Source organism: Lissotriton helveticus, chromosome 3_1 (genome assembly GCF_964261635.1).
Source record: "Lissotriton helveticus chromosome 3_1, aLisHel1.1, whole genome shotgun sequence".
NCBI lineage: Eukaryota > Metazoa > Chordata > Amphibia > Caudata > Salamandridae > Lissotriton > Lissotriton helveticus.
The window spans coordinates 617322125-617349030 of NC_136061.1; the positions used below are offsets into that span (position 1 = coordinate 617322125).

Here is a 26906-nt window from a genome sequence, read left to right on the forward strand (position 1 = left end):
AAAGCGGCAATAATTTCATCGCCCAGGCTTGATAATATGCCCCCGGGTGCCCTGTTTACAAGATTATTTTGGTTTTAAAAGCACTTGCTGCCGCTTCGTGGCCTCCAGCAATTTCCAGGCAACAATAAAAATGACAAGATTACTCCGGTGATTAATGTTCTTCCTGGAGAGGGATCTGAGTTTTGTCTAGTTGAGGTTTTAACTGATCATAAGATAGTGCAGATGATTAAATTGCCAGCAGCAAATAACATATGCCATGATTTCCATGCACCAACTCCTTAAAGGTTTTGAATTGCATTGTTCCAGGAAGTAACTCAACATATATATTCCAAAAACTAAATATATGCCGGTCTATTATTGGTGCACATAAACAATTACTCTAGAGTTGACAACCGGCCGCGAAAACAGGTCAGTTTCTGCAATTATCTAGGGATAAGGTACGACGCGAATCTAACCTGGGACAAATAGCAGAAAAAGAGTGAAATGAGCATGGTCCAGCAGTCAAATGATGTCCACCGTTTCAGCAGTAGCGTAGAGAATTCAAGCCAGCTACAAGCATATCAAGCCAAAGCACTTGCTGCGGGCTTATATAGCGCTGAGATTTGGGAGTCCAGCAACGCAGCAGGTCTCCAGAAAATTGACATCAATTTCTACACTGTTTTTTACAACTTGGCGCTGGGACCCCAATGGATTTAAACAAGAAAATGTTAGGTTGTGTGAATTCAAGAAATGTTTCGAAAAAACACTTTGGCAACTAAAGTGATTTTGGTGTCTTTATTCCACCATTCTTATTTAGTTAATATTGAAAAAACATGATCAGCATTTTATGTCATGTCAAACATGGAAAAACACTCAATTAGAAAGTTCAAAAAGACATGAAAAACACAAAAACATTCGACAATTAAAAGGTACAGAACCAATAAAGTGACAATACATATGTAACAAACATTGACCAGTCCAAGTTTGAAAAGAGGTGGCGACAAAACTTATTTACAATATTTCAGAAATGCAGCCTGCCACAACATGCTAGCCTAAGGTGGAAACAATGCAAAAGGCTCATTGGCTTGTTCACACACAGGATTACTCTGTGTGTAAATGGGTATTGTGACTAGCTGGTAATGGGCGACGCATTCATGAACCCTTAATTTCTTTGGGGTTCTCCTCAGGACCGGGACTTGGTCAGATGGAAGCACATAGACATGAGTTGGGCTTGAACAACATTGAAGCCAAGGCAGCTCTAAACCGCTCTGGCTTTGAATATGGTCCAAATCAGGTTTTATCAACCTACCTCAAACTATTCTGTGAACTCTGGGATCGCAGCCATTCTTACAAGTTACCATGGCTCAAACATATTGCAATTAGCCTCAACAACATTGGCTACTATGCATATTGAACCAATCTGGAGACCATGGGTCCCTATACCTTAGATAGGCTATGGGAAACTATTGGTTGTGGATGTCTGCTTAGCACAATGGAAAACATGTTGCTTACCCTGAGGAGAATAAAACCTGCATTTGGGTCTGAGAACTAAATTGATCATATATTTTCACTGATAAAAAGAGCACTGTTTTGTAAAATTCTGCTAGGATGCCTCCCTGTCAAATCTTTTACAAGGAACCGGCCGGACTCCAGTAGTGATTTATGCCTTATAACAAGGATGTTATTACTGTATACAACAAACTGTATGGCTTATTTCTATAAGTTGATGGAGAAAATTAGTTCAAAAATAAAATTTGACTTGCACACCATGTTATAATTGCTCTTTAGAAATGCGTTTAAACTGCTGCAGTAATGTTTTCACATAGAAAATGGCACGTTGAAAGAATGCGCTTACTGCATAAACGTGAAAGAATCCTTAACAATGCCACAAATAATATATTAATCACTCACATAGTTAGGGGTAAGTGTGCTTATTGAAGGTGATGCGAATTTATGCAGATTTTTTGTTTTTTTTATGGCAGCCATTCTTAAATGGGTCCCTTTAGTTAGGTCTAAAAGCCTTTTTCTCTTGACTCTTGCTTATGGCTTCATACACGTTATTGGAATAGTTTGCCTAGCACCAGCAACTTGCTTAAGAACGTCCTGACTTCAAACTTGTGTTTCATTCAGTTCCCTCACCCCATCCTAGGTCATTTACCTTAATACAATGAGACTTGCTGTGATTGTTATAATAAATAATGATTAGACATTGTATGTATGCCTCATCAGAATATTATTGTTAGTTTGCTCCACATCTCTGGCAAGCCTTTGTCTTCACACTGAAACTCAAAGCGCATCTCTCAACTTAGGTAAGGAGATTCTCATGAGAACCTTTCCTGGTGTAACATAGTCCTGAAACAATGTTAAACACTATATCAAGGTGAGTGTTTACCGTGGGAAAAGGGAGAAGAGACATCGGATGTTGACGACGCCATCAGATGAGCGGTTTCCATTGGCTAAAGGAGCTAATACCAAATAGAGTTTTGATGCATTATTGTTTGATTTTATAATAATGAGTGTTCCTAGTTAGAGTATGGAGAGTTCCCGATGCGAGACCCACAGACCCAGACCTACCTCCCCTGCCTTGAGTCTCTTCTCCTGGAGAATTGATCTTTTGCTTTGTTACCAACAACTCCTGCCAAAGGTGACTTGTTTCTTTTTATCGAATGACCTTTTCTGATCAATGCTACTGCAGAGATCATTCTATCATTGATGGGTGCTAGTGCAGCTGAAGGGATCTCGACTGCATTTCCGGAACGACTCTCTATGGGAAGTTATTCTTTTATTCTCACTCTTGCTCTTTCCCAAAAAGGACTCTTCATGGGTTCTACTTAGAATAGGTTAGGTCCCCTAATTAATGTAGTGATGTTTTCCGTTATGGAGCACTCTTTATTGATTTATGCTGTCCCTAATGAATCTTTTACTGATTTTTCTTTCAACCGACTAATCTGAATAAAGATGACAAAACAATATTAATCCTTTTAGATAAATAAGGGTGTCAAAAATGTCACCAACCTCCCATCATTGACTGAACATTTAAGTTTCTAACCGTCAATGATATAAGCATAGTTTATGTTTTTGTTCCAGCTCCAATTCACAAACAGTGGCAAAGGTCCATTGACCTTTCAAGAGCCATCAGGATTTTCCAAGGATTAAGCCTATAAAAAAATCTTTTATAGAGTTTTATATAGCGCGTACCAGACCCGAATCGGGTATCAGAGTGCTTTACATAGCACCAGTTGCATTACATTTGGACGCATTCATTTTTTTTGTTAGGTAGGGGGAGATTAAGTGGCTTGCCCAGAATCACAGGATGTTCAGTGTCATTGACGAGACTGGAACCCAGGTTCCCAGATTCGAGGTCGACTGCCTTGCCTTTAGGCCAACTCTTCTCCTAATCTCAAAACCATACTTGGCTAATCCTCAGGCTACAGCACTGACACATGAATTAAATTGATCGTGTCATATCACACTGGTGTAAACACATCTAACTCTCCAACTCTCTCCAAACCTGCAGTGCTGCACCAAAGCAGTCCAAAAGGCTTCATACTATCTCACCTCACTCTCTTCAATCTGTGGTGACACTATCATTCAAAAATGGTATACCACTTTCACTCTAACTACACTCTGCTCCAGCTTTAAATTTCATCTCCCAAACACATTCAGATCATTACACAAGCACTAATTGTCATAGAATCGAGGATGATGATGCACCAACTGAAACTCTACCCACTTAAAACAGAGTACTTTCTGATTTTTTTACTGAACTGCAACTTCCTGGTCCAAATATGTCTCAGCAAATGCCAACACATCATTGTGAAAGACACTAAATGTCTAGGCTTTTTCCTGATTCAGAATATGAACTTCAAGCAGACTTCAATTCATTGTCAAAAAGGGCACAGCGTCAGCTCTGGCACCTACAAGTTATGAAACTAGTCCAATGATTATAAGGAACTGATTCAAACCCTCAAGTTTTTAAAGCTGGACTATGAAACTACTGATTCAATCCCGTCCATTGTTAAAGCTAGACTATGAAAACACTGATCCAATCCCTCGCATTGTTAAAGCTAGACTATGAAAACACTGATCCAATCGCTCGCATTGTTAAAGCTAGACTATGAAATCACTGATTCAATCCCTCGCATTGTCAAAACTGAACTATGAACGCACGGATTAACGCCCTCAGGTTGTCAAAGCTGGACTATGAAAACTCACTTCAGAGTTCAGAAACTTCACCTCTCAAAGTTACATTACAAATAGAGGCTAAATGTGCCCAGACTCAAAAAAGTGTGATCCTATATCTTTGATCCTGAGCACACTGCTCTAGCTCCAGATTAAGATCAGGAGTGCCAAATAACCAACCTGCATTACCCTTAAATCTGCTGACAATAGCTCCCAAACCTAACTAGCCCAGAAATTGGCTATTTTCGGCGACTAACAGCAATACTGAACCAGAGACTCCTCCTTTCTTGAAATCACTGCATTCACAAAGTCAAATAATCTAAATAAATCCTTCTCTATGAGTGCTCCAGGAGTCTGTAATCCCAAACCCTGGACATTATGGCTCTATCCCCTAAAGAATCATTAAAAAAAGATATTCACACTTATTATTTCAATGTCACCATGTACTGTGAGGGTTTGTGCTCAGTGCTAAAAGCTTTGGGTTGGGAACATCTGCATTACGAAACTAAAACTGATATATATCCTTATTACTATTCACTGCTCTGCTTATTACACACAGACTGTATAATATATTATTCTCATTTCGGAATGCATGGTTCTCTATTAATTTATATATTTATGTTTATGTAGCACCTACACATGTGCTGTGGATTACTTCAGTAAAACATGACTCTTGAAATCTCTATATCATAATCTACCCATGTATAAAGTGCACTGTTCCCCTGGTCTAGTCCTCACTTTTAATAAATATAAATTATATAAATGGTGGACCAAAATGATGGTATGAGTCATGGTATGAAATATATATGTACATTGATGCTGCCAGTTCTGAATTTTAAAGCATGCTTTCTGGAAAATGTTTGTGCTACAAGAAGTTAAACATGCTATTTTTCAGACCAGTACATTTTGCAACCTATTACGATCTCGGTCAGAGGCTTTCCGACCGAGATCATTGGTTTCAATTCCGTACGCCTAATTACAATATAGGTGGACGGAATTGAAACCAGCCGGTCATTCTGGCTGGATTCCGAAGGCTCAAAGAGCCCATCGGCCAGTCGAAGACCGGCCCTTAATCCTAATTGACGCGTTTCCGCCCGGTTTCTGACAGGCTTTCCATGTTGGGCTTTCTGACATGGATAGCCTGTTGGAAATGAGTTTGAGGGCCCTTAGCAGGGCCCCTTCTCCTTTTGGCCTCAGGTTGGAGGCCAAGGGGGCACCTATGATGCTCCCCTGTTGATGATCCCTGCACCATGTGGTGCACCTGAGGTGCCTGCTCGCGGTGCAGAGATGAACACAACATCCCATTTCCCTATGGGAGCTTGTGCTACAGCTGGTTTACAGATGTAGCACAAACTGCCATAGGGAAATTGGAGTATGTGACCTCACTATCTGCAGTCCATTGTAATTAGGTAGTAGAACAATAAATAAACTACAAATAAACAAATTGTGATTATAAAACTTCCCTCTTTTAAGAAAAATTCAGATATGTCCTGTTAGAAATGGGGATCTCTAGTTGGCAATGGTTTGCACCTTTGTCCAAATAGTGACCCTTGCTTCTTGTCAGGGTAAGGGGATACACTCCTAAAATAACCCCTGCTCACCCCCTTGGTAGCTTGGACTAGCAGACAGGCTTATCTCAAAGGCAGTGTGTAAAGCATTTGTGAACACAAACAGTAATACAGTGAAAACACTACAAATGGACACCACACCAGTTTAGAAAAATAATTAATCTTTATCTAAACAAGACCAAACGACAAAAATCGACACTACAGAATTAAAAATTAGGCTTCCAAATGGTAGAAATAGTTCAGTTCAATGCAAGTTGTAAATGCAACACTTTTCTCAAAAGTACCTTAGATGCATCACGCAAAACAAACAAAATGGCCGCAGGGAAGGTGATGCATCGGTTCCTTACACTCAGTGGAGGTGATGCACTGAATCCTTACTGCGTGTGAAGTTGATGCGTCTGTTTCTTACTGCAGCCCCCAACGATGCAACAGTCTTGGCGCCTTGATGTAATGCGTTGATCAGGTATGATGCGTGGTTTCTTGCAGCCGCCCAGCAGTCTTGCATTGGAAACGGTGCGGCGATCTCGGACTTTGGAGATCGTTACACCCGATGCGTCATGCGGCGATTTCTCGATCCGCGGCAGGTGCTGCTACGGTTTCTTCAGAGTTGCATCGGAAACAGGTACGGATGCGTCACGCTTCTTCATACTGCGTCCATTTTTCAGATCCCAGCGACAAATAGTCTCCAGGGGTCCTAAACAGCAGCAGGAATCTCTTTGCAGGTTGGAATTTACAGCAAGGAAATTCAGGGGAGCTGGTGGTGAAGTCTTTGTGTCCCTAAGACTTCAGAACAGGAGGCAAGCTCAGTTTCAAGCCCTTGGAGATCATCCTCAAGATGACAAAACAAACAGCAAAGTCCTTTTCTCCTTTCCTTAGCAGCAAGCAGCCACTGCAGACCAACCCCAGAGAGCAAACAGAACATTGGCTGTATTTCTCCTCAGCTTATCTGGCTCTTCTCCTTGGCAAAGGTTTCTCTTGATTACTAAAAGTGATCTAAAAGTGTGGAGTTTGGGAACCACTTTTTATACACACAAATCATTTGTTCTCTGAAGGCAGAGAGCATCTGTACTCAGCCAAAACCAGTTTTGTCCTCACTGGTGCAGCTTCCTGGCAGGAGGTGGAAACAGCATTGTTGAAGGCAGACTAGGCCCATTCAGGTGAAAACGAAATATCCATCCCCTACTCTAAATGCAGCCCAGGCCTATTCAGCCCAGCCTTGACTCATCAGACTTCTGGAGCCGCAGCCCCTCTCCAGCCCCTGTCATCCAAAAGCTCGACGTGCAATACACAAACCTAGCAGAGGCATACAGGATGGTTAGGCAAGAAAATACCTACTTTCTAAAAGTGGTATTTTCAAACACAGAATGTAAAAATCACCCTCACTAAAAGATGCATTTTAACATTCTGAGTTTAGACATACTAAACTGTATTTTTCTACCTTGTTCCCAGGGCCAGTTATGTTTATAAGATGTTATAAACAAACTCCCCATTTTGTCCTATGTGAACAGGTAGCCTTGCAATAGTGAAAAACGAAATTGGCAAGAATTCACTATCAGGACATGCCACACACATCAGGGCATGTCCTACCTTTAACATAGAATGCACCCTGCCCGCAGGGTTACTTTGGGCCTACCTTAGGGGTGACAAATATGTAGCAACACGAAGGTTTAGGGACTGGCAAGTGTGTTCACTTGCCAAGTCGACATGACAGTCCCAGACTGCACACAAGCTCTGCAATGGTAAGCCAGAGTTAAATTTTACAGGCTGCTTCTGTGGGTGGCACAATCAATGCTGCAGTACACTAGCAGCATTTCATTTACAAGCCCTGGGCACACACAGGTAACCATACAAGGGTCTGACAAGTAAATCAAATATGCCAATCAAGGAATCACTAATCCATAACAATAATTTATAAAGGGAGCACCTGCACTTTGGCACTGAACGGCAGTGACAAAGTGCCCAAAGCTACTAGACCAGCAAAACGGAGTCTAACACACAGCAAAAACACATGAGGCAAGAGCAAAAAACAGAAGGGAGACCCACGCCAATGGTGCCAGGTCTAACATGCCCCTAACAAAATTGGCAGAGTTGAGAACCAGGTTCATGAGCTTTTTTTAACTTGGTCATAGATCTTTTGCAATATGTTAACTTCTCGAATAAAGATGTGACACAGACCCTCTGTGACAAACTAGCAAAAAAAATCTGAATCATGTAAATGTAATTTGTCAGGAATTTCCTTTAGCCTGTCCGTTAGGCTTCAATTTCCGTCTCAATCTTTTGGTAATGGAAATTAATTATTTGCTTCTACAGAAATGCTCCCACCTTATAGAACAGCAATGACATGTTCTTACCATGACATCTGGGGCTCCCACTGATTCCTGTTTTTCCAGAATTATGCAGCTCATTGTTTATACTATCTCCAAACAACTTATTACATCATTTAATGGAATAATTGATTTGGGCATCTTTCCAGGGGCTTGGAAGCAGGCTATAGTTATCCCTTTAATTACAAAATTGCACACTATTCCTAGAGAGCTAAAACACTTCCGGGCCTATTTCTATATTGCTGATGCCTGCCAAAGTCTTGGAGAGAGTACTGAACCCAGATCTTGCGCTTCTGGATAACCATGATCATCTGGCTAAATGACATCCTGGTTTTATAAGTGGTTGCAACACAGAATTGCCGCTAGCAGCTGCCGCAGATTATATCAGATTTATTGTAGATGGTGGAGACTCCCTGCTCTTATTTTGTTTGATCTCTTTGAGACATTTGTTACCATATGCCGTTCTGTACAAATGGTCAAAGTCTTGGTGGCCCACTGAGTTTGGTACTCTTGCTATCCCAGTTAAATCAGAAAGGAATCTGGGAATTATGTCTGATGATAGACTGATATTTACTACTCTGGTGAGTCAGGTCACAGCCTCCTGTTTTAACATTGTTAGGCTTTTCAGGAAAATCTACCCTTTTAAGAACTAAGGGGCACATGCATCAAGTCCACATTTTGCGATTCCCAAATAGTGAATTTTACCGATGTGCTATTTGCTATTTGGGAATCGCAATATTGCATGTAGGAATCGCAAACCATTTTGCAATTCCTTAACATTACCTAATAGCGAATTAAGCGCGAAGCGCTATTAGGTAATGTGACTTCATTCATTCCTATGGGCCTACTGGCCCATAGGAATGAATGGTATTGCATTCGCTAATTGCGATTATCAAATTGGTATTCGCAAATAGCTAAAGAAAATCCAAGGCTGCCCGGGTGCCTAAGGTCCCCCGAAGCACCCAACAAATAAAAAGTAAGTGTGCGCATGTAAAGCGCACCCATGCCCTAGGGGCATGGGTGCGCAACATGGCACTTTGTAAAATGAATTTTTGTGCATTTTTCAAAGGATGCACATATTACCATCAACTTGAAGTTGATGGTAATTAGCGTTTCCTAAATGCACAGTTTTCATTTAGGAAAGGCTACATGCACCAGCATTAGGGAATCACAAATTACGATTCCCTAAATGCATTCGCAATTTAGGTAATCGCAAAAAATTGTGACTACCTAAATTGCGAATGCCAAAACCTACATGCATAGGAAAATACTTTTTTCCATTCACAAACGAATGGGGAAAGGCTTGACGAATGTGCCCCTAAATTCAAGCTGTCACATTCCCAAGTGACATCTTCATTAAACTTGAAATAATTTAGTGGTACCTAGATTATCACTTAGTCATTGGGGGCAGGGGGGCAGATCCTTCTCCAATGCTACGTCTAAATTAGGGAATTATTTGCCCCTCCTAGTTGTCCTTAGAATGCCACAAGAAATTCAGGAAAGCCTTGCGATTTACCCTCTGATGTAACTCTGTCTGATTTAATCATCACTCACTGCAATGGGTTTGCAGTTGAATAGCGCCAAGACGCCCTAGAATATGTGTGTGTTTATAAGTTCTTTTTCATTAAATTGTATTTAATTTCTCTTTCTTGCCCTGGGTCAAAGTCTGATGATAAAATAGAAATTACAATCTCCAAAAATGAGTGCCAGAGACCACCCCCTGGACTTACCTGCACAAGCAAGTATTGCACTGAACACCCCACACAGTACTTTTTAGGGGTGCTGTTCGAACCCGTTGTCATTGGAAGACATTAAAAGATTCACTTGGTCAAACACGTTTTTTATTATCTCTGGGGTTTCCTAGCACTTACCGGTTGCCTGCGGGCGCTCAGCCAGTTCTTCCACAGTAGAACACCGAGTTGATGAAAAAAGGAAACCATGATGCCAGCTGGGTACAGTGGCGGAGGCCGGGGTGAAGGGTCAAAAAATTATCAGAAATCAGAATCCGGGTGGAACTGCCATCTCTTAGGACCGACGCAAAGAGGTTTTCAAGCTGACACAAAGGTTCACTGGTCTACGTTGGAACTCACGGCAGGCTGTCCTCACGAATATTATTACCGGTCGAAATGTCAAAAAGCACCTCTCTTCTTTTTATCCTTTGGAATCTTCTCCCCCTCGTGTGGTGGAGGCTGGGAGCAGTTGGCGCAGGCGGCAGGGGACAGGTGGTGGTGCGGGTGAGCTCCTCTGCAAAGGTAGTGACTGCTTTCAAGGAGTGGAGATGCTCTTGGCACGCAAGAATTCTACAAAGGCCGGCCCCCTTTCCTCCACGCAATCACAAAACAGCCCGGGCGGGCACACCTCGGAACGTGCCGGTGCCTCGCCCGTTCAGTGGCAGGTGTCGGATTTAGAGAGAAGCCACTGGGCTGCGGGAGTCACCCCGGCTTTTGACAGCCCGCAGGCTGACTGATCAGACTGGGGCCCGAAACCAAGATAATGGGTGGAAGCTAAAACCAGGCGCCCCGCCAAGTCTGGAGGGTCCGAAGGGGGCATACATTGGAATCTTGTGATTTCATGACACTGACACGTACCAATTAATACATGACACGCTACCGGTCCAGGCCAGTACTTGACGTCCGAGCGGCCTGCCACGGCAACTTTGTTTTTGTTTTATTTTAATACTTTATTAGGGATAAGATAATGATACAGTGAAAGGTAATATGGAATTAAAACGTATAACAAGAAAAACGAGAAAAAAATCGCGGATTCAAGTCTGTTAGCCAATTTTGCCAAATGTTTGATATTGCATAGAAACTCATTCTTATATTAGCTTATTACAGCTTTGTTATGCAACTAATAAAAGAGAACTTCAAAGTCTCTCTTTCTAAAATGTCTCAAACACTGGCCAATACCAAAAGACTTTCAGTTCTGAGCTCAAACTACATTCTGTTGTGTGACGTCTCATTTCCAAGATTCAAAATTACCCAAGTCAAAGTAACTCCCGTTATCGACATTAGAAACACGAATGTCTGATGCGTGTCCTAACGACAGATTCTTACACTCCTTCCTCCTACCAGAAATAATCTCGTTGTTGCGTCGCTTTCAACCCGTAAGACCGTAGCAATCAATGTGTTCTACTTATAAGCAAAATATTCAGCTATGTGGCGTTTACAATATCCCCGCCCAATGCCTAGTGCTACCCTTGAATGTTCCGACCTGATATCTAGTTTTTCCCTTACTTTTTTTTAACGCTCTTGCTGTCTAGCCCCATATTTGTATTTTTTGTTTGCTGTGGATAGTTACGAACCCCCACCCTCCCCCCGATCTCCAATGGACCCTCCCCCCGATCTCCAATGGAAGACAACTACTTAAGGGAAAGAGGTGCGGCCTTTTCTCTGTTACTGAAAAACACCGTCAAGCGCTAGACAGCCTCATGGAGTTAAAAATACAATGTTGCGCTCTCCCTTGCTCGTGGACAAGGGAGCCCGCAGAGTTACACAGAGGACAAACAGCGAAACCGGCTAGGCTGCCTGTCAGTACTAAACGCGATGTTGGGGATGAATGCATGAATGCGGAGTTTCGTTTTGTACAGCACTGAGAATATGTACGCCCCCAAACGGTTGATTGCTTCCCACGCAGTGCACGTATGTGGCGATCCTCGAAGCCACCCTCCCACTCTAGGTGAGTCGGCGTTTCCTGTTCCGAGCACTCTTTGCAGACCGGTTGCTGGTCTGCCGTTGCCACACTCCGGGTGGCCAGAGGCTCTATGTTGTTTGGCAACATGCTCATCTTTACAGGACAGACCGGCTTTTCAAGGCCCTGGTCTTTGTAGTGCAGCCTGTGTAAATGCCACAGGAGAATGTCGGCCCTTCACGCAGAAGTGGCGGAAAACTGGTCAAATGGGCCAGTGCAGTCCACGTGTGTGTAGGGGGGACCAACTGGCATTGGTGCAAATTCAGGAGGGTGAGTGTCAAAATTCAGGACAAAGGGTCAAAATTCAGGACAGAAATTCAGGACAAAAAATTTGGGACAAAAAGTACGTTTTACAGACACATCAGAGGAGGTCTCGCAATAGTATATAATTCAGATGAGGATGAAGTCCAGAATTGCATCATCAGCCCATGGATGCCGACTGAAGGAGAGAAAGAAAAGGGGGGGCCAATCTGCCCCCACGCACACATGGCTGGGCCCGGCCCCCCCCCGCCCCCCTGCTGCCCGACCCTTGCTGGGTTTCGCGTCCCGCACCCGCCCCGGAAGTGGTTGTTACACTTCCGGGTCGGGGGGGCGGGACTTCAGCCTGGAAGGGGTTAAGAGCCTGGGGAGCGCGGGAAGCGGCCTCTTTGTGCCCGCGCTTCCCAGGCTCGCTCCTCGCCCCCACCGTGGGGCCGTAATCAGTTTAGCATGTTGTGGGAGCTTGGTCAGTACGCAGGAGACGGGATCTAGGAGCCTGAGCTGCCATCCAGTGGTCTTGTCACAATGTCGGAAATAAATCTGTAATTACATACCTTTGGCTGACAGTGGTAGCCTTTCAATCCGTGGCATCTGCTTATTTTCTCAGTTTGACTTAATAAGGGTAGCATTGTCCTTCTGCTCGGTTTTCTAGAATTGTGCACCTGGTCCCGGGATTACAGCTTTCTTTTGGAGGACGCAAGGGCAACAGTCTTGTTGTGGGGTAGCCTGTTCATAATTATATACAAATCATGGTTACTGCTTAATTATAGTACCGGCTGTTGGCAAAGCCAGTAGTCAGGAAGAAGGGGTATGATGCCTTGGTTCTATGCCTTGAGGTGAGGACAGGACAAAGCTACGAAAGCGCAGTATGCTAAGCACAGATAGTGGCAATACAATTTCTGGATCACCTGTGTGCTTGCTGATTCATGTCACACTTGCGTGCTTACTTCGCAACATTTGGGCACCCCCCCCTGTCTTATTGCCTAATGAGTCAGCCGTACCAAATGCCAGCAAAGAAATTGTCATGCCTTAGTATGCCTATTAGTTTCAGGTCATTTTTGCAGAGGACATACAGCACGCAAAGGACTCACTATAATAGAGTAGATCTAAAAAAGAAGGTCGTGACCATGCCTAATGCCCATCTTTTATGCTGCTGATGCTCCTATACAGGCATAAGGGTCGGACTGATTTGCAGACCGATTTGATGGTAACGGGTTAAACACGGATCTGTTGAAATTAATGTTGCATCACGATTTATGATATATGACGGTAAACTATGAATTGATTGGCAAAGTCATATGTGGTGCAGCTGGCAGCTGGAGGGTCACATGTTACATGCAGCTTATTAAAGGTGTTGAAACGGTCTAACTGGACCTGGGGTACTGCTCTCTGTTGGAGACTTCAGAGCATCTCTATGGGCGTGGTGTTCACGGGGCGTAAGTTTGGTATCCTAGCAATAGTATATATAGGATGTTGTTGCCCCTTAGTTATATTACGCAAGGGTCAGCCATTGTCAAAGCCAACAGTCATGCGTGAGGGGTTTGATACTGATAATATGTATCTCTCATTGAGTTGTTGGGGGGACAGCTTTTATATCACAAGTTCATCTCATTTTAGAATTTCTATCAATGGCATCAACCGAACTGAGAGTTACAACAATCGGGGAACCTCTCCACGCTAATGACCTCTTTCTTGGGGTCCTGATATTCCTACACACCCTGGCCCCTGCTGTCATACCTTCAAAAGGGGTCCCGGCACCCAGTTGCGGCATCACATAGGCAGTGGGGGGGCCGGTGTCTAAAGCCCTGGGCTCCAAGTGCGGGTAGTGCGCTTGTGGTATCGACAGTAAGTAATCATGGAGGGGCTATGGCATTCACTGTAGCCTACAGGTTTATTATTAGGTAAGGCTATACTAATAGGCACCCCACGGTAGCATTGAGTTGAAATGCGCTACATGTAACATAAACTGATGCTATGCTGACCACTCGCAGCGGCGAGTAAGGAGGGAAATACATCTGGGGTTATTCCCAGCTAAGGCGTAGCACATGAGGATGATGATGATGCAGGCACATGTGGGGCAGCTTTCGTTAGGAAGCCAGAAACCTCTACCTAACCATACAGCGCATTGCACGGCATTTCACTGTGGATTGTCCTGAAGTGATCATGGATGGGCTATGGCATTCACTGTGGACTATAGGTCTAGGCTTTCATGAAGGTAATACTACCAGGCACCCTTATGGTAGCCCTAAAGTAAATGTTCCGCAGGTGGCACAAGAGGGATGCTAGGCGACACACTGGCAGCTGCAGGTTGGATGGGATTGCATCCGGGGGCAGACCTTAGCTAAGGCTTAACGTGTAACAACAACATAGGACATGCATGTGTACTGTATCTTTCGTCCGGAGGCCAGAAGCACTAATCGTCTGTGTTTGTTTTTATTTTATATCTGACCGGACCCATGGTTGATACCTGGGAAGGGCACCACTCCACAACTGCAGGAGGTGGACAGACAAGAGGATCGTTACACCTGGATCGGGAGTGTCAAAGAAAAGCATCAAGGGTGATGAGCGGCCATTTCAACGGTGAAAGCGGTGCCGGCGGGTATAGGTGCTACACATGTATCGTAATTTGTGGTGTGTAAGGGTCACTCATTTAGGGTTGCCAGGGTCAGGGCATGGCACGGCAGGGTCAGGGCATGGCACGGCAGGTGTATGCCGTCGCAGTTTGACCAGGAACACAAATCATGGAGGGGGTGTAACATCACCCTTGTTGGGAAATGGATACGGCTAGGGGGGCGCCTGGTCGCAAAGCCCCCTTTTCTTCATAAATAACACTGCGAAGGGTTAGGAGGCTCTATGACAAGAAGGTAGGCTGGCACAGGGCTTAGCCTAACAATGACAAAAAAGTGTGGCATCAACAGAAATTGGCGGGGGAAGTATAAGGCCTGGTGCACCAGGATGCAGATGACAGAGGCCAAGTAGCGGCACCGAGAGGAGGGGTTAGGTGCCTATGAGTAGGCCAGCCCCAGCTTTAGACCCTGCAACTTGAACAGGATACCCCCGGTCACAGCAACTACAGGGACCCATAGATGGGGTCTGTCCATCCAGAATGGGGAGTGTGAGGTACTTGATAGGCTCACCCCACTACCGGCAGTCATTATATGACATGCGGGTAGTAACGATTGGGTTGAACTGGGCAAAGGGGGGTCCTGGTGGAAGGGATAATCTCAGTTCCCAGTATAAGAATTGGCTTGGTAGTTTAGTTTGAGACTAATTTGCATATAGCCAGGTTCTGAGCTGGGATGGTGCAGTGAGCTAAAAAACAGTGATGGATTAAAACCATGATCTATTGACTTGGTAAGAGTATTCTGCATCAATCAGAAACTCTGTCCATCACCTTTTCCAAAATCGATTTTATCCACACTATGTGTGGGAGGGTATACTCAGACGTGAGTCCCTTGCTCATTGCACCATCAGGAATCAAGCAAGCCGGGCCGAAGAAGGCTGTGATGCCAGAAACCGGTCCCCGGAAGCTTGTTTCCTTCCCAGTATAAGAATTGGCTTGGTAGTTTAGTTTGCCCTGTTCCCATCATGCACTGGGACAGGAACAGACTAATTTGCATATAGCCAGGTTCTGAGCTGGGATGGTGCAGTGAGCTAAAAAACAGTGATGGATTAAAACCATGATCTATTGACTTGGTAAGAGTATTCTGCATCAATCAGAAACTCTGTCCATCACCTTTTCCAAAATCGATAATCTCAGTAGTAAGCAGGTTGGCAACAATAAATTCAGACTGCACCAGAGGGGGATCAAAGTTGTTTCCTAGGCCGCAGTAGAGGGGCGTGGACTCTATTAGTGCGCTGAATAACTCCGGTGGAGGATCAACACTTGGACTGAGAAATTAAGTCAAACATCTCAATAGCAAAGAATAGTTGGCCATGGTGGGAGGGATGGTTCTTCTTGCAGGATGGGGCCCATTTGACAGTCAGGGAATGCCCTATCGATAAGGAACAACTAGAGGGGTAGAGGGTTTTATTAGGGAAATATGACCTTTCAGTGTAGGCGGCTGGGGGGGGCCAGATAGTCGGTCAACTATGCTGGCCTGAGGCGGTAAGGTCATAATCGGTGAGCAGCAATTTAAGGTCCTTAGGTGGGGGCGGCCCCATTCACGAAAGGGGTCGCCCAGGGGGAGGGGCCATTGGTCTCTCCCAGAACTTCAGGGGCAGGATATCCGCTTGCTTGGGTGCGGGGGAGGGGAGTCAACGCTTTCCTCAGGCTGGTAGCCACCCCACACATACACTATGACGCTAAGGGCGCGAGTGTAAGGGCCCTCCTGTTATGGTTAAATGGAGTTCACGGAGCGCACGAGGGTAAACGGCCCCTTGTCGCGCATGCGCATCTCGGACGTGAGAGCGTAGCTGGGTAAAAGGATCTGACACCGGTTAGCGACCTTGCCGTAGGACCAGAAATTATTAAATTGCAAATTGATATCAGGATGTTAGATTCGGTTAGGAACCACACTGTATTAGCTACTTGTTAAGGTTAGCCCATCATATCATGTCCGAAATTGATGTAAATCTAATGTTCTGAAATTTGCATTTAATAATCGAGTAAAAGTTTTATTTTATTAATTTTTTAAAATTTTGTTTCATATTTTAATAAATACGGCCAGGGGGTCTCAGATCCCCTGACTTCCAAAGAACTATGTGTTGACTTGTTCAATGGGTAATGTGATTTGTGTGTTAGGGCGGGGTGTGGCCGGCAGTCCCAGACCATGAGAAAAGGGGGGGCCAATCGGCCCCCACGCACACATGGCTGGGCCCGGCCCCCCCCCTTGCTGCCCGACCCTTGCTGGGTTTCGCATCCCGCACCCGCCCCAGTAGTGGTTGTTACACTTCCGGGTCGGGGGGGCGGGACTTCAGCCTGGAAGGGGTTAAGAGCCTGGGGAGCGCGGGAAGCGGCCTCTTTGTGCCCGCGCCTCCCAGGCTCGCTCCTCGCCCCCACCGTGGGGCCGTATAATTTTCCCCACCCACCATCCCCTGGTAGCAGAAGCTTGGTGTGGGCACTGGTAGGTATTCGGTGTAAACGCTATGTAATGTCATAGGAATAAATGTTTTCTTTCCTTAGGCTCTTTTCCCGTTTACAGGCAAATGTAAATATGTAAAATGTTGGGGTGTTTGCTGTGGCATTAACTCTTTTTCCTTAGGCCCTTTTTTCCATCTTAGATTAGTAATGTCGTATTTATTATGTGGATCTGGCGGTAAGGTCATAATCAGTGAGCAGCAATTTAAGGTCCTTAGGTGGGGGCGTCCCCATTTACGAAAGGGGTCGCCCAGGGGGAGGGGCCATTGGTCTCTCCCAGAACTTCAGGGGCAGGATATCCGCTTGCTTGGGTGCGGGGGAGGGGAGTCAACGCTTTCCTCAGGCTGGTAGCCACCCCACACATACACTATGACGCTAAGGGCGCGAGTGTAAGGGCCCTCCTGTTATGGTTAAATGGAGTTCACGGAGCGCACGAGGGTAAACGGCCCCTTGTCGCCCATGCGCATCTCGGACGTGAGAGCGTAGCTGGGTAAAAGGATCTGACACCGGTTAGCGACCTTGCCGTAGGACCAGAAATTATTAAATTGCAAATTGATATCAGGATGTTAGATTCGGTTAGGAACCACACTGTATTAGCTACTTGTTAAGGTTAGCCCATCATATCATGTCCGAAATTGATGTAAATCTAATGTTCTGAAATTTGCATTTAATAATCGAGTAAAAGTTTTATTTTATTACATTTTTTTAATTTTGTTTCATATTTTAATAAATACGGCCAGGGGGTCTCAGATCCCCTGACTTCCAAAGAACTATGTGTTGACCTGTTCAATGGGTAATGTGATTTGTGTGTTAGGGCGGGGGGTGGCCGGCAGTCCCAGACCATGAAGCTGTGTAAACTAGTGTGAACTTCTGTCTGGACGAGCACTGACTATACCAGGGAAGGGATACAAAAGAGGACATACGAGGGAAAGGCCAGAGAGTGCTGCGAGACCATAGCAGCCTTTCAGGATGAGAGCCACCCTAAGTCAGCGGCAATGCACTGCAAGGGGCTAGGATTTGTGTGCCTCTTATGACCCTTCAGCAAAAAGGATATATCGCCCCTCACCACAGAGAGCATATCATTATATATGAGATTGTATTTCATTGTAAGGAATATACATGAAATCTCTTTAAAGTATGTCAGGTTGTCAATGATTATATAACATTAGAGACGAAAACCTGTGGGGGTGAAGTGTTGACGATGTGATAATTCTGCCACCAGTAGACCCACATTAACCAAATTTCATTACCCACACAATGGGCGACCAGTCATTTTCAAATTATAGCAACAAGCATTCAACAATAAATGCTACCGGGCAAAAATCTCGCTGTTGAATTTTCATCATCCACCACAATATCTTCATTGAGCATTTTGTGTATGATAATCCAAAGTTATTTAATTGAGATCCCCCTCTGGGCCAGGGGTTCCATAAAAATCTGGCAGCTCATACTACCTTCAGGTCAAAAGTGCCTCGACATGACATTTTAGCACATACCTCTGATACATGACGTAAGGTTCGACACAAAACAAAAATTAAATGGACACAAAAGGCAAAATGGGTTAGGGATTCTTTGCTGTATTCGATCATCATGCCCACTTATTCTGCTTTTCGGTAACTTACATTCTAAGACTTTTTGCAACTACAGCAAGAAAGACCCATTAGTCTACGTTTTAAGTACTGGAATCTTTATTACAGGAGGCCAGGCAAGATGCAGATAGAATAATCTTTTTGAAACTAAACACCTTATGTCCCCATATATGCAAATGCCATGAAGTTATATGGTCTTCTTTTCTTGGGCGGAAATAGGCATTAGCATCAAACCAAGTGTTTCTCTATCAACGGTGTGGATAAAGACAGAAAAACATATAACAAGAATAACTTCCTATTTATATGGTTTATTTTAGCCCAACTGAGTTGTAATCAGTTTATCGGACTTGGAAGGATGAATAGCTGAACAAGCCCTGACAGTTTTCAGACCTGTGCGCTGTAGGATATATTGAAGTCAGCAATGGGAATTTGACTCACTGAGTCATCTTATTTATTTATTTGAAGGTTTTATATAGCGCGAACAAGACCCTTGCGGGTATCAGAGCGCTTTGCATGGAAGAAGTTGGAAAGAGGTACAAGCATAGAAAAATAAAAATATAGTTGATTCCAATACAAGGTGCTCACTAATACAGACTAGTCATTATATCACAGTAATACGTAAGTAATTAAAGTGGTTAGCCATGAGAATCGCTTTCACTTCTTTTTTGAAGGAGACAGTAGAAGGGTTCAGTCTTGTTTCTGTGGGCAAAGCATCCCAAATCCTGGGAGCCATTCCAGAGAAGGTCCGGTTGTAAGTTTTCTTCTTGGCAAATCGTTATTGTTAGAAACGGGATCTCTGGCTGGCCAAGGCTTGCGCCAAAGTCAGTCAGAGACCATCACTTCCACGTCAGGGCAAGGGAGTCACACACCAAGATAACCCCTGCTCACCCTCTAGGTAACGTGACGCGAGCAACCAGGCTAAACTTGGAGGCTATGTAGGTTAAGTGTTTACGCGCACACCCAGCAACAATACCCAAGGCCCACCACAAAGGAAACTCCACACAAGGTTATATAAAAATAGCCTTTGTATTATACCAAAACACATTAGATAAGAACACACAATTTACAATGTGCCAACAGGCACGGGCAGAATTTACAGGGGATATGTACAAGACAGGGCCACCTGGACCACTGTCAGGAATCAGCACTTTTAGAACTAGCACTTAGAATATAGAATGTAGAACCACTGTAGCACAAATTAGCACACAACCAGTAATTACTGGTAAAGGGTAAGTACCTCCTACGCAACCCTAACCACCTTAGGAAAATATTGCGCAGGGAACCAAGACCTCACTAGCAACACCTGTACTAGGAGAAAACAACCACCTAAGTATCACCAACATTTAGGGGTATAGGCATGGGGACATTACACATGATGCATTAACATTCAGCGGTGTAGGGAAAGAAAACACATGATGCATCAAAACACTTTCAGAGGTGTAAGGAAGGAAACACATGATGCATCAAAACACATTCAGAGGTGTAAGGAAGGAAAACACATGATGCATCAAAACACATTCAGAGGTGTAAGGAAGGAAAACACATGATGCATCAAAACACATTCAGAGGTGCAAGCACAAGCAATTGCGCAAAACTCACATGAGCCACAACCTGTGGCAGTCCCTAGGCCAACTGGCCTCTCTAGGGCTAGGACGCCCTGTGTCCCAATGTCAGTGGCCTAAACGTGGCAGCTACCCACGAAGTGCTGGGCCGCTGTGAAGGCAATGATGGGGCCAACGCTGGAGCCTCGCAGGCTCTGGCCAGGTGACTGTCCCCTGAGCCCCCCTGGGCTCTAAACAAAGGACTGGCCTCTTGGAGCCTCACTGGGCTCTAAACAAATGGGGCACTCAAGAGCCTCTCTGGGCTCGTGAGAACTGATGCCCCAGGAGCCTCGCTGGACTCTTAAAACAATTGTGGCGCTTCTGAGCCTTTCGGGGCTCTGGAAACAAATAGGGTGCCTTGAGCCTCTCGGGGCTCTAAAACAAAGGACTGGCCCCTTGGATCGTTAGAGTCCTTCTCAGGGGACTCGATATCAAATGACTGCCCCTAAGAGCCTCTTGTGGCCCTAGACAACAATGGCCACCGTTGGAGTCCCTCCCTGGGGGACTCGATTTCACTGGATGCCCTCTGGGTCATGGGAGCGGCCCGCTGCCAAGCGGGGCCGCTCTGAGCACACCAACCTGCCTCTGGGCCCACGGCACTTCCTCAAGCAGAGGAGCGACCCGGAGCCCGCCCGCACTCACTGGCTGTCTGAGGCGGCGGCTCCTCGCGGCGTCAGCTCCTCTCCGCTGGGCTCTTCTGGGTGGCGGTGGCGGGGCTCTCTCCTCGGGAGAGCCTCACCGGAGGACAGTGCTTCCTTCTTCCTGGCAGGAGCGCGGGGTGGCCTCCCGTCCGCTTCCTGGTTTCTCCTCACTCCTCTGGCAGCCAATCACCGTGCAGGTCGCCCGGCGAGCCTCCCGCAGCCTCAACCAATGGCAGCGTGGCTCCCGGGTGACGTCAGCGGCAGCTCCTTCGGCTTCTCCTCGGCCCTGGGCTGCGGCGGTGATCTCGGGGATACCACGAGGGGTAGGCTCCCTCCGTAATTAAATAATAAAACGGGGTGGCACCCGTGATGGACTGGCAATACCCGGCGGGGTAAAACGAGGTGTAGGCTCCCTCCGGGCTAAGAACAGAAAGCGCTCCGAAGCACTAGGGCAAAAATAAAGCGCTCTCAAGCGCTAAAGGACAAGAACAAGCACCCTCAAGCGCTAGGAGTAAAAGGGAAGCGCTCTCAGCACTAGAAATCCAATACAGCGCTCCCAGGCGCTATAAGTTAAATAAATGTCCAGCAGAGTCCTTAGGTAGGCAGGGGGGCAAGGCTGGGCCCAGAGCCAGGTCACTGGGCCTCCAGGCAGGGAGGCAATCCAAGTGGCGGTCCTCCTGCCCAGCAACAGCAGCAGCCCCCTCAGGCAGGATCCTGGAAGAGAACAACATTCATGGGGACACAGCCCCTTCTGATACTGTAAAAACCCTTTGTCTGTAGGTGCAGGGTGGGGGAGAAACCAGTCGCAGCTGGTTTTGGAGCACCCTTGATGTGCTCAACCACCCTTTTCATTCACTAGGGAGGCTAGGGTTGTTAGACGCACCACAGGGGGCGGAGCCAGCATTGTGTGGGGAAAGCCCAGTCCTATTCAGGAACCAGGTACAGCCCTCCCTCACATCACTCATGCTAATCTCTCCACTCACCACTGGGCAGACCCATCCAGACTTCCTGGAGCCAGGCTTGCCAGCCAGCTACAGCCAATCACACTCCAGCACCCTCACTGCACACACACACCAATGTCTAGAAGTGGCACTTCCCCACTAGACACATACATGCCGCATACATCATCACGCAGCATTCAATCTCACGAGTTCGCACATACCAAACTCGAGCCTGTACACCTCACGCATCAGGAACTACCAGGGACACTGATATTCCCCATGCATTCCTATGGGAGGGCAGGCCAACCTTACTCCACGCACGCACTTTACCCTGGGACCCAGGAAAAAAGTGCGCCAAGCCAGAAATCATGAACGCCAGGTCGCCATCAAAAGCAAAAAGTTCAGGGGTGAACCAGCCACAAAGGCCCGGGTCCAACAATTATGGTTTCAATAAAGATTCCTGGAGCTCCTGGAGGCTCTATTACCAGAAGAGAGTACCAGTTCCTGAGCTAGATGGCTCGGAGTGATGTGATGTAAGGCCTTGTGCATCATACATGCGATTTTCAGATGCATTCTAGCTTCAAATGGTAGCCAGTTGAGGGCTTTACGGTCTGGAGAGATGTGAGAGTTTCTTTTTTAACCTGTGATGAGTCTCGCAGCTGAGTTGATAGAGGCTCTTAGCGGGGTTGTCATCGATCTGGGGAGGCCCCATAGGCCTACAGCCCCATATTCCAGTCTTGGATTTACTAGGGCTTGAACTGCTTGGTGAAAGTCGTTTTCTGGCAGAAAGGGTTTCAGTCTTCTCAGGGTCGGTTCATGTGGAAATGTGCTCCTTTTGTGGAGGCGCTGATATGTTTTTTCATCTTTAGGTTTCTGGCCAGTGTCACACCTAGCGATTTCGCTTATTCGACAATGAGATGTTGCCCTTTGAGTGTTGTTAGGTGCTTCATCAAGTCGAGGATGCTGGACAATTTTTTTTGGGGGGGGGGGATTAAGAGGAATTCCGTTTTGAGGGAGTTTGATTTCAAATGGGTTTTGGCCAACCATGTTTGAGCTATGTTGCGTGAGTTTCCTGGGACGTCTCCCTGGAACCTGCGGCACTTCAAACAAACACAAAACTTAGAGGGTGGTAGGCAGGTGTCTATTATAATAGGGCTCTGTTACAAATCAGAGTGATAGGTCCATTAGCCAGCCAAGGCAGATGGGAATGTGACCTGGCTACCCCACTAAACCGATTCAGACTGGGCCAAAGTATTCGCGTATCATAAAACAGTATCCAGTGATGCCCACTTCAGTCTAGTCCAATTTAAGATACCACATTGACCCTACATTACACTACAAACACTCAGCAAAATATATTCAACATGGATGGATAAATGTCCCCAATGTTGACAGAATGGGGCGACCATCTCCATTAGATTTGGACTTATGAACACTGGTGAGGGGTGGTAGAGACACTGACCTCAGTACCGGTCGTGTAGTGGATAAATCCATACAGTATTGCGTATTAGGATTACATCCAAAGTTTAAGAAATGAAATATTTTCTACATGCTCTTATTGTTATTATTACTAGCCAATTGCAGGATTATAATAATCCACTGGATGACCACAGAGACCCTCCTTGCGGTAGTAGTACCAGGACGTCTGAGTGACTACTAGCTGAGAAGATCCGGTGAGAATGGTGCGGACAGATGATAAAACTACACAATGACTTATAAGAGTAGTGCGAGATGTCTGATAACCACTCAAAAATGAAGGAGATATTAGTTGGGTCACAGACCTCTTGTGTTTCACAAACCTGAACAGGATCCCCTTTTCAATCTTTATCCCATATATTTTACATACATATTAACGCTTCTGTCCGCGTCCAAAAATTATATTTACATTTGATTCTATTGCTTTGTGGTCTTTCCATGATCATATAGTTGATTAAAATAAATAAAATACCTTTTCCAAAAAAAGAAACTCAAAGACATTGGAGGGCCCAGTTTTGAAGCCCAGGTGGACTGTGAGGCAGTGGTTCATTAAATATCAGTGACCGGTTAACTAAACTAAAAACAGAGTGTAGCCTGTGGTACCAAACAATAAAATAACATCGAGTAGAATTCTGTTCCAATTTTGCTTGGTGTGTAATTTTGGAACTAGTCACTTGGTTTAGGCCTGCTTGTTTTGACAGTATGTTAAGCACAGATTTGCCTACATGGGTTAGAAGAATATGAGGAGGACCAATTCAAGGACCTGGTTATTGGCAGTGCTTCCTGCACACATACCAGAAAACTGTATGAACTGCAAGGAAAACCTCTTGTAGTAGGTACGGCCTGATTAGTGTAGAGAACCTAAAGCGCACCCAAAAGAAGTCAACTCTACTAACAATGGCCTGGCCAAACTCATAGAAAAGTATTGCACCAAGTGCTAAAGAGTTATAAAAACCTTTGGGGTCTTATTTTGCACCAGAAAAAGCTAGGATGTTCATGTTTGCTTATACAATATGTTTGTTCACCTGTCTCCCAATAAAAGTTCTATTTTTCAGTGTGCTTAATTTTCTGTTGTACAGTGTCTGTGTTTCTAACCTTTAACACCTCAAACAGCACCCCAGATTCCACACCAACAGGCTACACACCATTCAGCCACTACACTCCTTCTCAAAAGCAAACATATTTTGTTAATGCTAACAAATAGTCACATGTTTAGCTAGTTTGTCAGCCAAAAAACCTATTTCGGCTGCAAAATTAACCATAAAATTGTGTCGAAAATCACATCAATTATGTATACATTTTGTTTATTTGATCAAAATACAGCATATAAAAACAGTCAAGTCAGACAAAACAAGCTTGATGGAGAGTAAATTGTAAAAGACCTCAATAATCCAGCTGCATGAGTAAAACCAAACCAAGCCTATTCAAAGCCCTCTTTCTGTTTACTACCAGACAGAATAAGGGCAGATAATATATACATATGGAGAAAAGGGATAGTTAACCAAGCCACATAAAAAGATGACAAATAAACAGTGCAGGAGCATAAAAATTAATGATGCCCACATATAATCATTTCAGAAAGAAAAAAACACCCTCAACAGGTCCCAAAATTGCTAATAATCAGAATAACATAAGTTGTCCTTTATTGGCTGCACTTTCTAAAAAGCAGAACAAAAATGTACAAAGATGAAAGATGAGTTTAGCTGTTGCAAATAGACCTGGGATGCTCCACATCTCTTAATTCCCCATTCCCTTATGAATGGAATTACATTTTATTTTAGTAAAACAGAGTAAAATTGACTCCCAAAAAATGCAGCAGACTCTGAGGGGAGATTTAATCTGATGGACATATTAAAACTCTAGATGGATCAAACTGCTCAAGGGGGAAACTGAGGTGCCATCTCACGAAGCCTCGTCTAAACCAAATTAAGAGCAATCGGTCTCAGTTTATCCACCAACTCAAGATACGGCTCCAAGGCTGGTGAGGTTTGTAACATAACATACTCCCTAATAGTAGTATTTGAGATTTCAGGTTCCTCCCTTTGGCAGTGCCACAATGCTTTAAAAAAATGTTATAGCCCAGACTATATCTGATTTAGTCATGGCGGTTGGATTAGAGAAGAGGGCCAGCCTTCCCAGATTCGTCATTTCCAGCTTAATATATTTAAGTCAGGGAATCTTCAATCCTTTTTAATATACCCATCTAGTGTACGGATCTTTTTTTGGCAGAGGATCCCTCTATGTTAGAACCTAGCTTTCGCTTAGCCATCCAACAATGCTAGTGGGCAGAAAACAAGATAAGCTAAGGTGCTTTTAATAGACAATTACAGTTGATTAAAGTTGCAGGTCAAGCTCATTACAGGCTTGTAGTCCGAAATTACAATTCCCCTTGCCGCAAAACCCAGGGCGAAGGCCAAGCCCAGCCTCTTCCGGGCACAAAAAGGCCCGCTTTTGGCCCGGTCTTTGCCTGGGAGTATTCTGCGCAGCGGGAGAAAGATCCGTTGTTTATGTGTCCGACTGGTGCAAATTTCTGAACCCTGCTTTCTGGCCTCAAGTGTGCTGGTGCGGTCTGAAGCTTGCAGTCCTGCCCCCACAAAATCTGGTGTGTCAGCCACTTCAACAACTACAGCAAAGAGCAACAAAAAAAGCACATGAGAACACAACCTAAACAAATGTGAGGTCTAAGTAGTAGGCCAGAACTTGATGGACAAGATGGCTCCTCAGGTTTTAGGGGGAAAAAATCTAATACTTCTGCTTTCAGGTGGCACTATTACAAGACGACCAAAATTAAAAGGTAGTGTGGTACATAAATTTAAAATGTACACCTTCATGTCAAAGGGTGGCAATGCCAGATGTAGGAATCAGAGGAGATACAAAAACGCTGTTAAAAAACTGCAGAAGAAAGTTTACGTTTCTAAACAAATTGTTGAAGTTTCTAATCAAACAAAGGTAGTCATCCGAATATCTAAGAAATAACGTACGCGGAAATGACACAAAACTGTGCTCACACAAACCTTTACAGTGCTATTGCACACATCTGCATACTGTACCATAAAGTAGAAAGTATACACTTAAGAGGACTATATGCTCTTTGCGAAACTTCTAAGTAGCTAGCCCACTGATTGCCATACAGCAGTTGAAAATAAATGACGCATCACCTGGTTTTAAACTGTTCGATCTCTGTGCCCTTTCTTTTCTGTCTCAAGTTTGCAGTGTGCCTCTCTGTGTGTCTTGAACTTGTCTTCCTTGGCTTGCTTTGCCCTAATCTCTTGATCTTTCAATGTTTTTTCTAGTTCATGTTCATGAACTCTGTATATATCTTGTCGTCAGGAAGCTCCAAGGATTCCAGCAGTTAGCACCTCCCAAGCAGCCTTTACATTTGCCAAGTAACCATTAACATACATTTGCATTTCTTTGGGGAAGCAGACACCCTGGGCTTATTTCTTTCAGCCGTCTGCCCCTCCCTCCGGAATGCAGCACCCGGAGAATACCTTGCACTTCAGCTGGGGAATCTAAACTGTGGAAAATAACTTATCGTATTTATCTTACAAGCTAAAATTACGGACGAATACCGTCC

General features: G+C 44.8%; 1 protein-coding gene across 1 annotated transcript in view; it reads right to left on the bottom strand.

The window, feature by feature from the left end:
* Positions 1 to 9993, bottom strand: part of ABCA12 (ATP binding cassette subfamily A member 12) — a 644885-nt gene extending 634892 nt beyond the window's left edge. The window contains exon 1 of the mRNA XM_078680598.1: positions 9925 to 9993. Within this exon, the coding sequence (XP_078536724.1) occupies positions 9925 to 9993 (69 nt within the window). The remainder of the gene's footprint in view (positions 1 to 9924) is intronic.
* Between the last annotated feature and the right edge of the window lie 16913 nt (positions 9994 to 26906).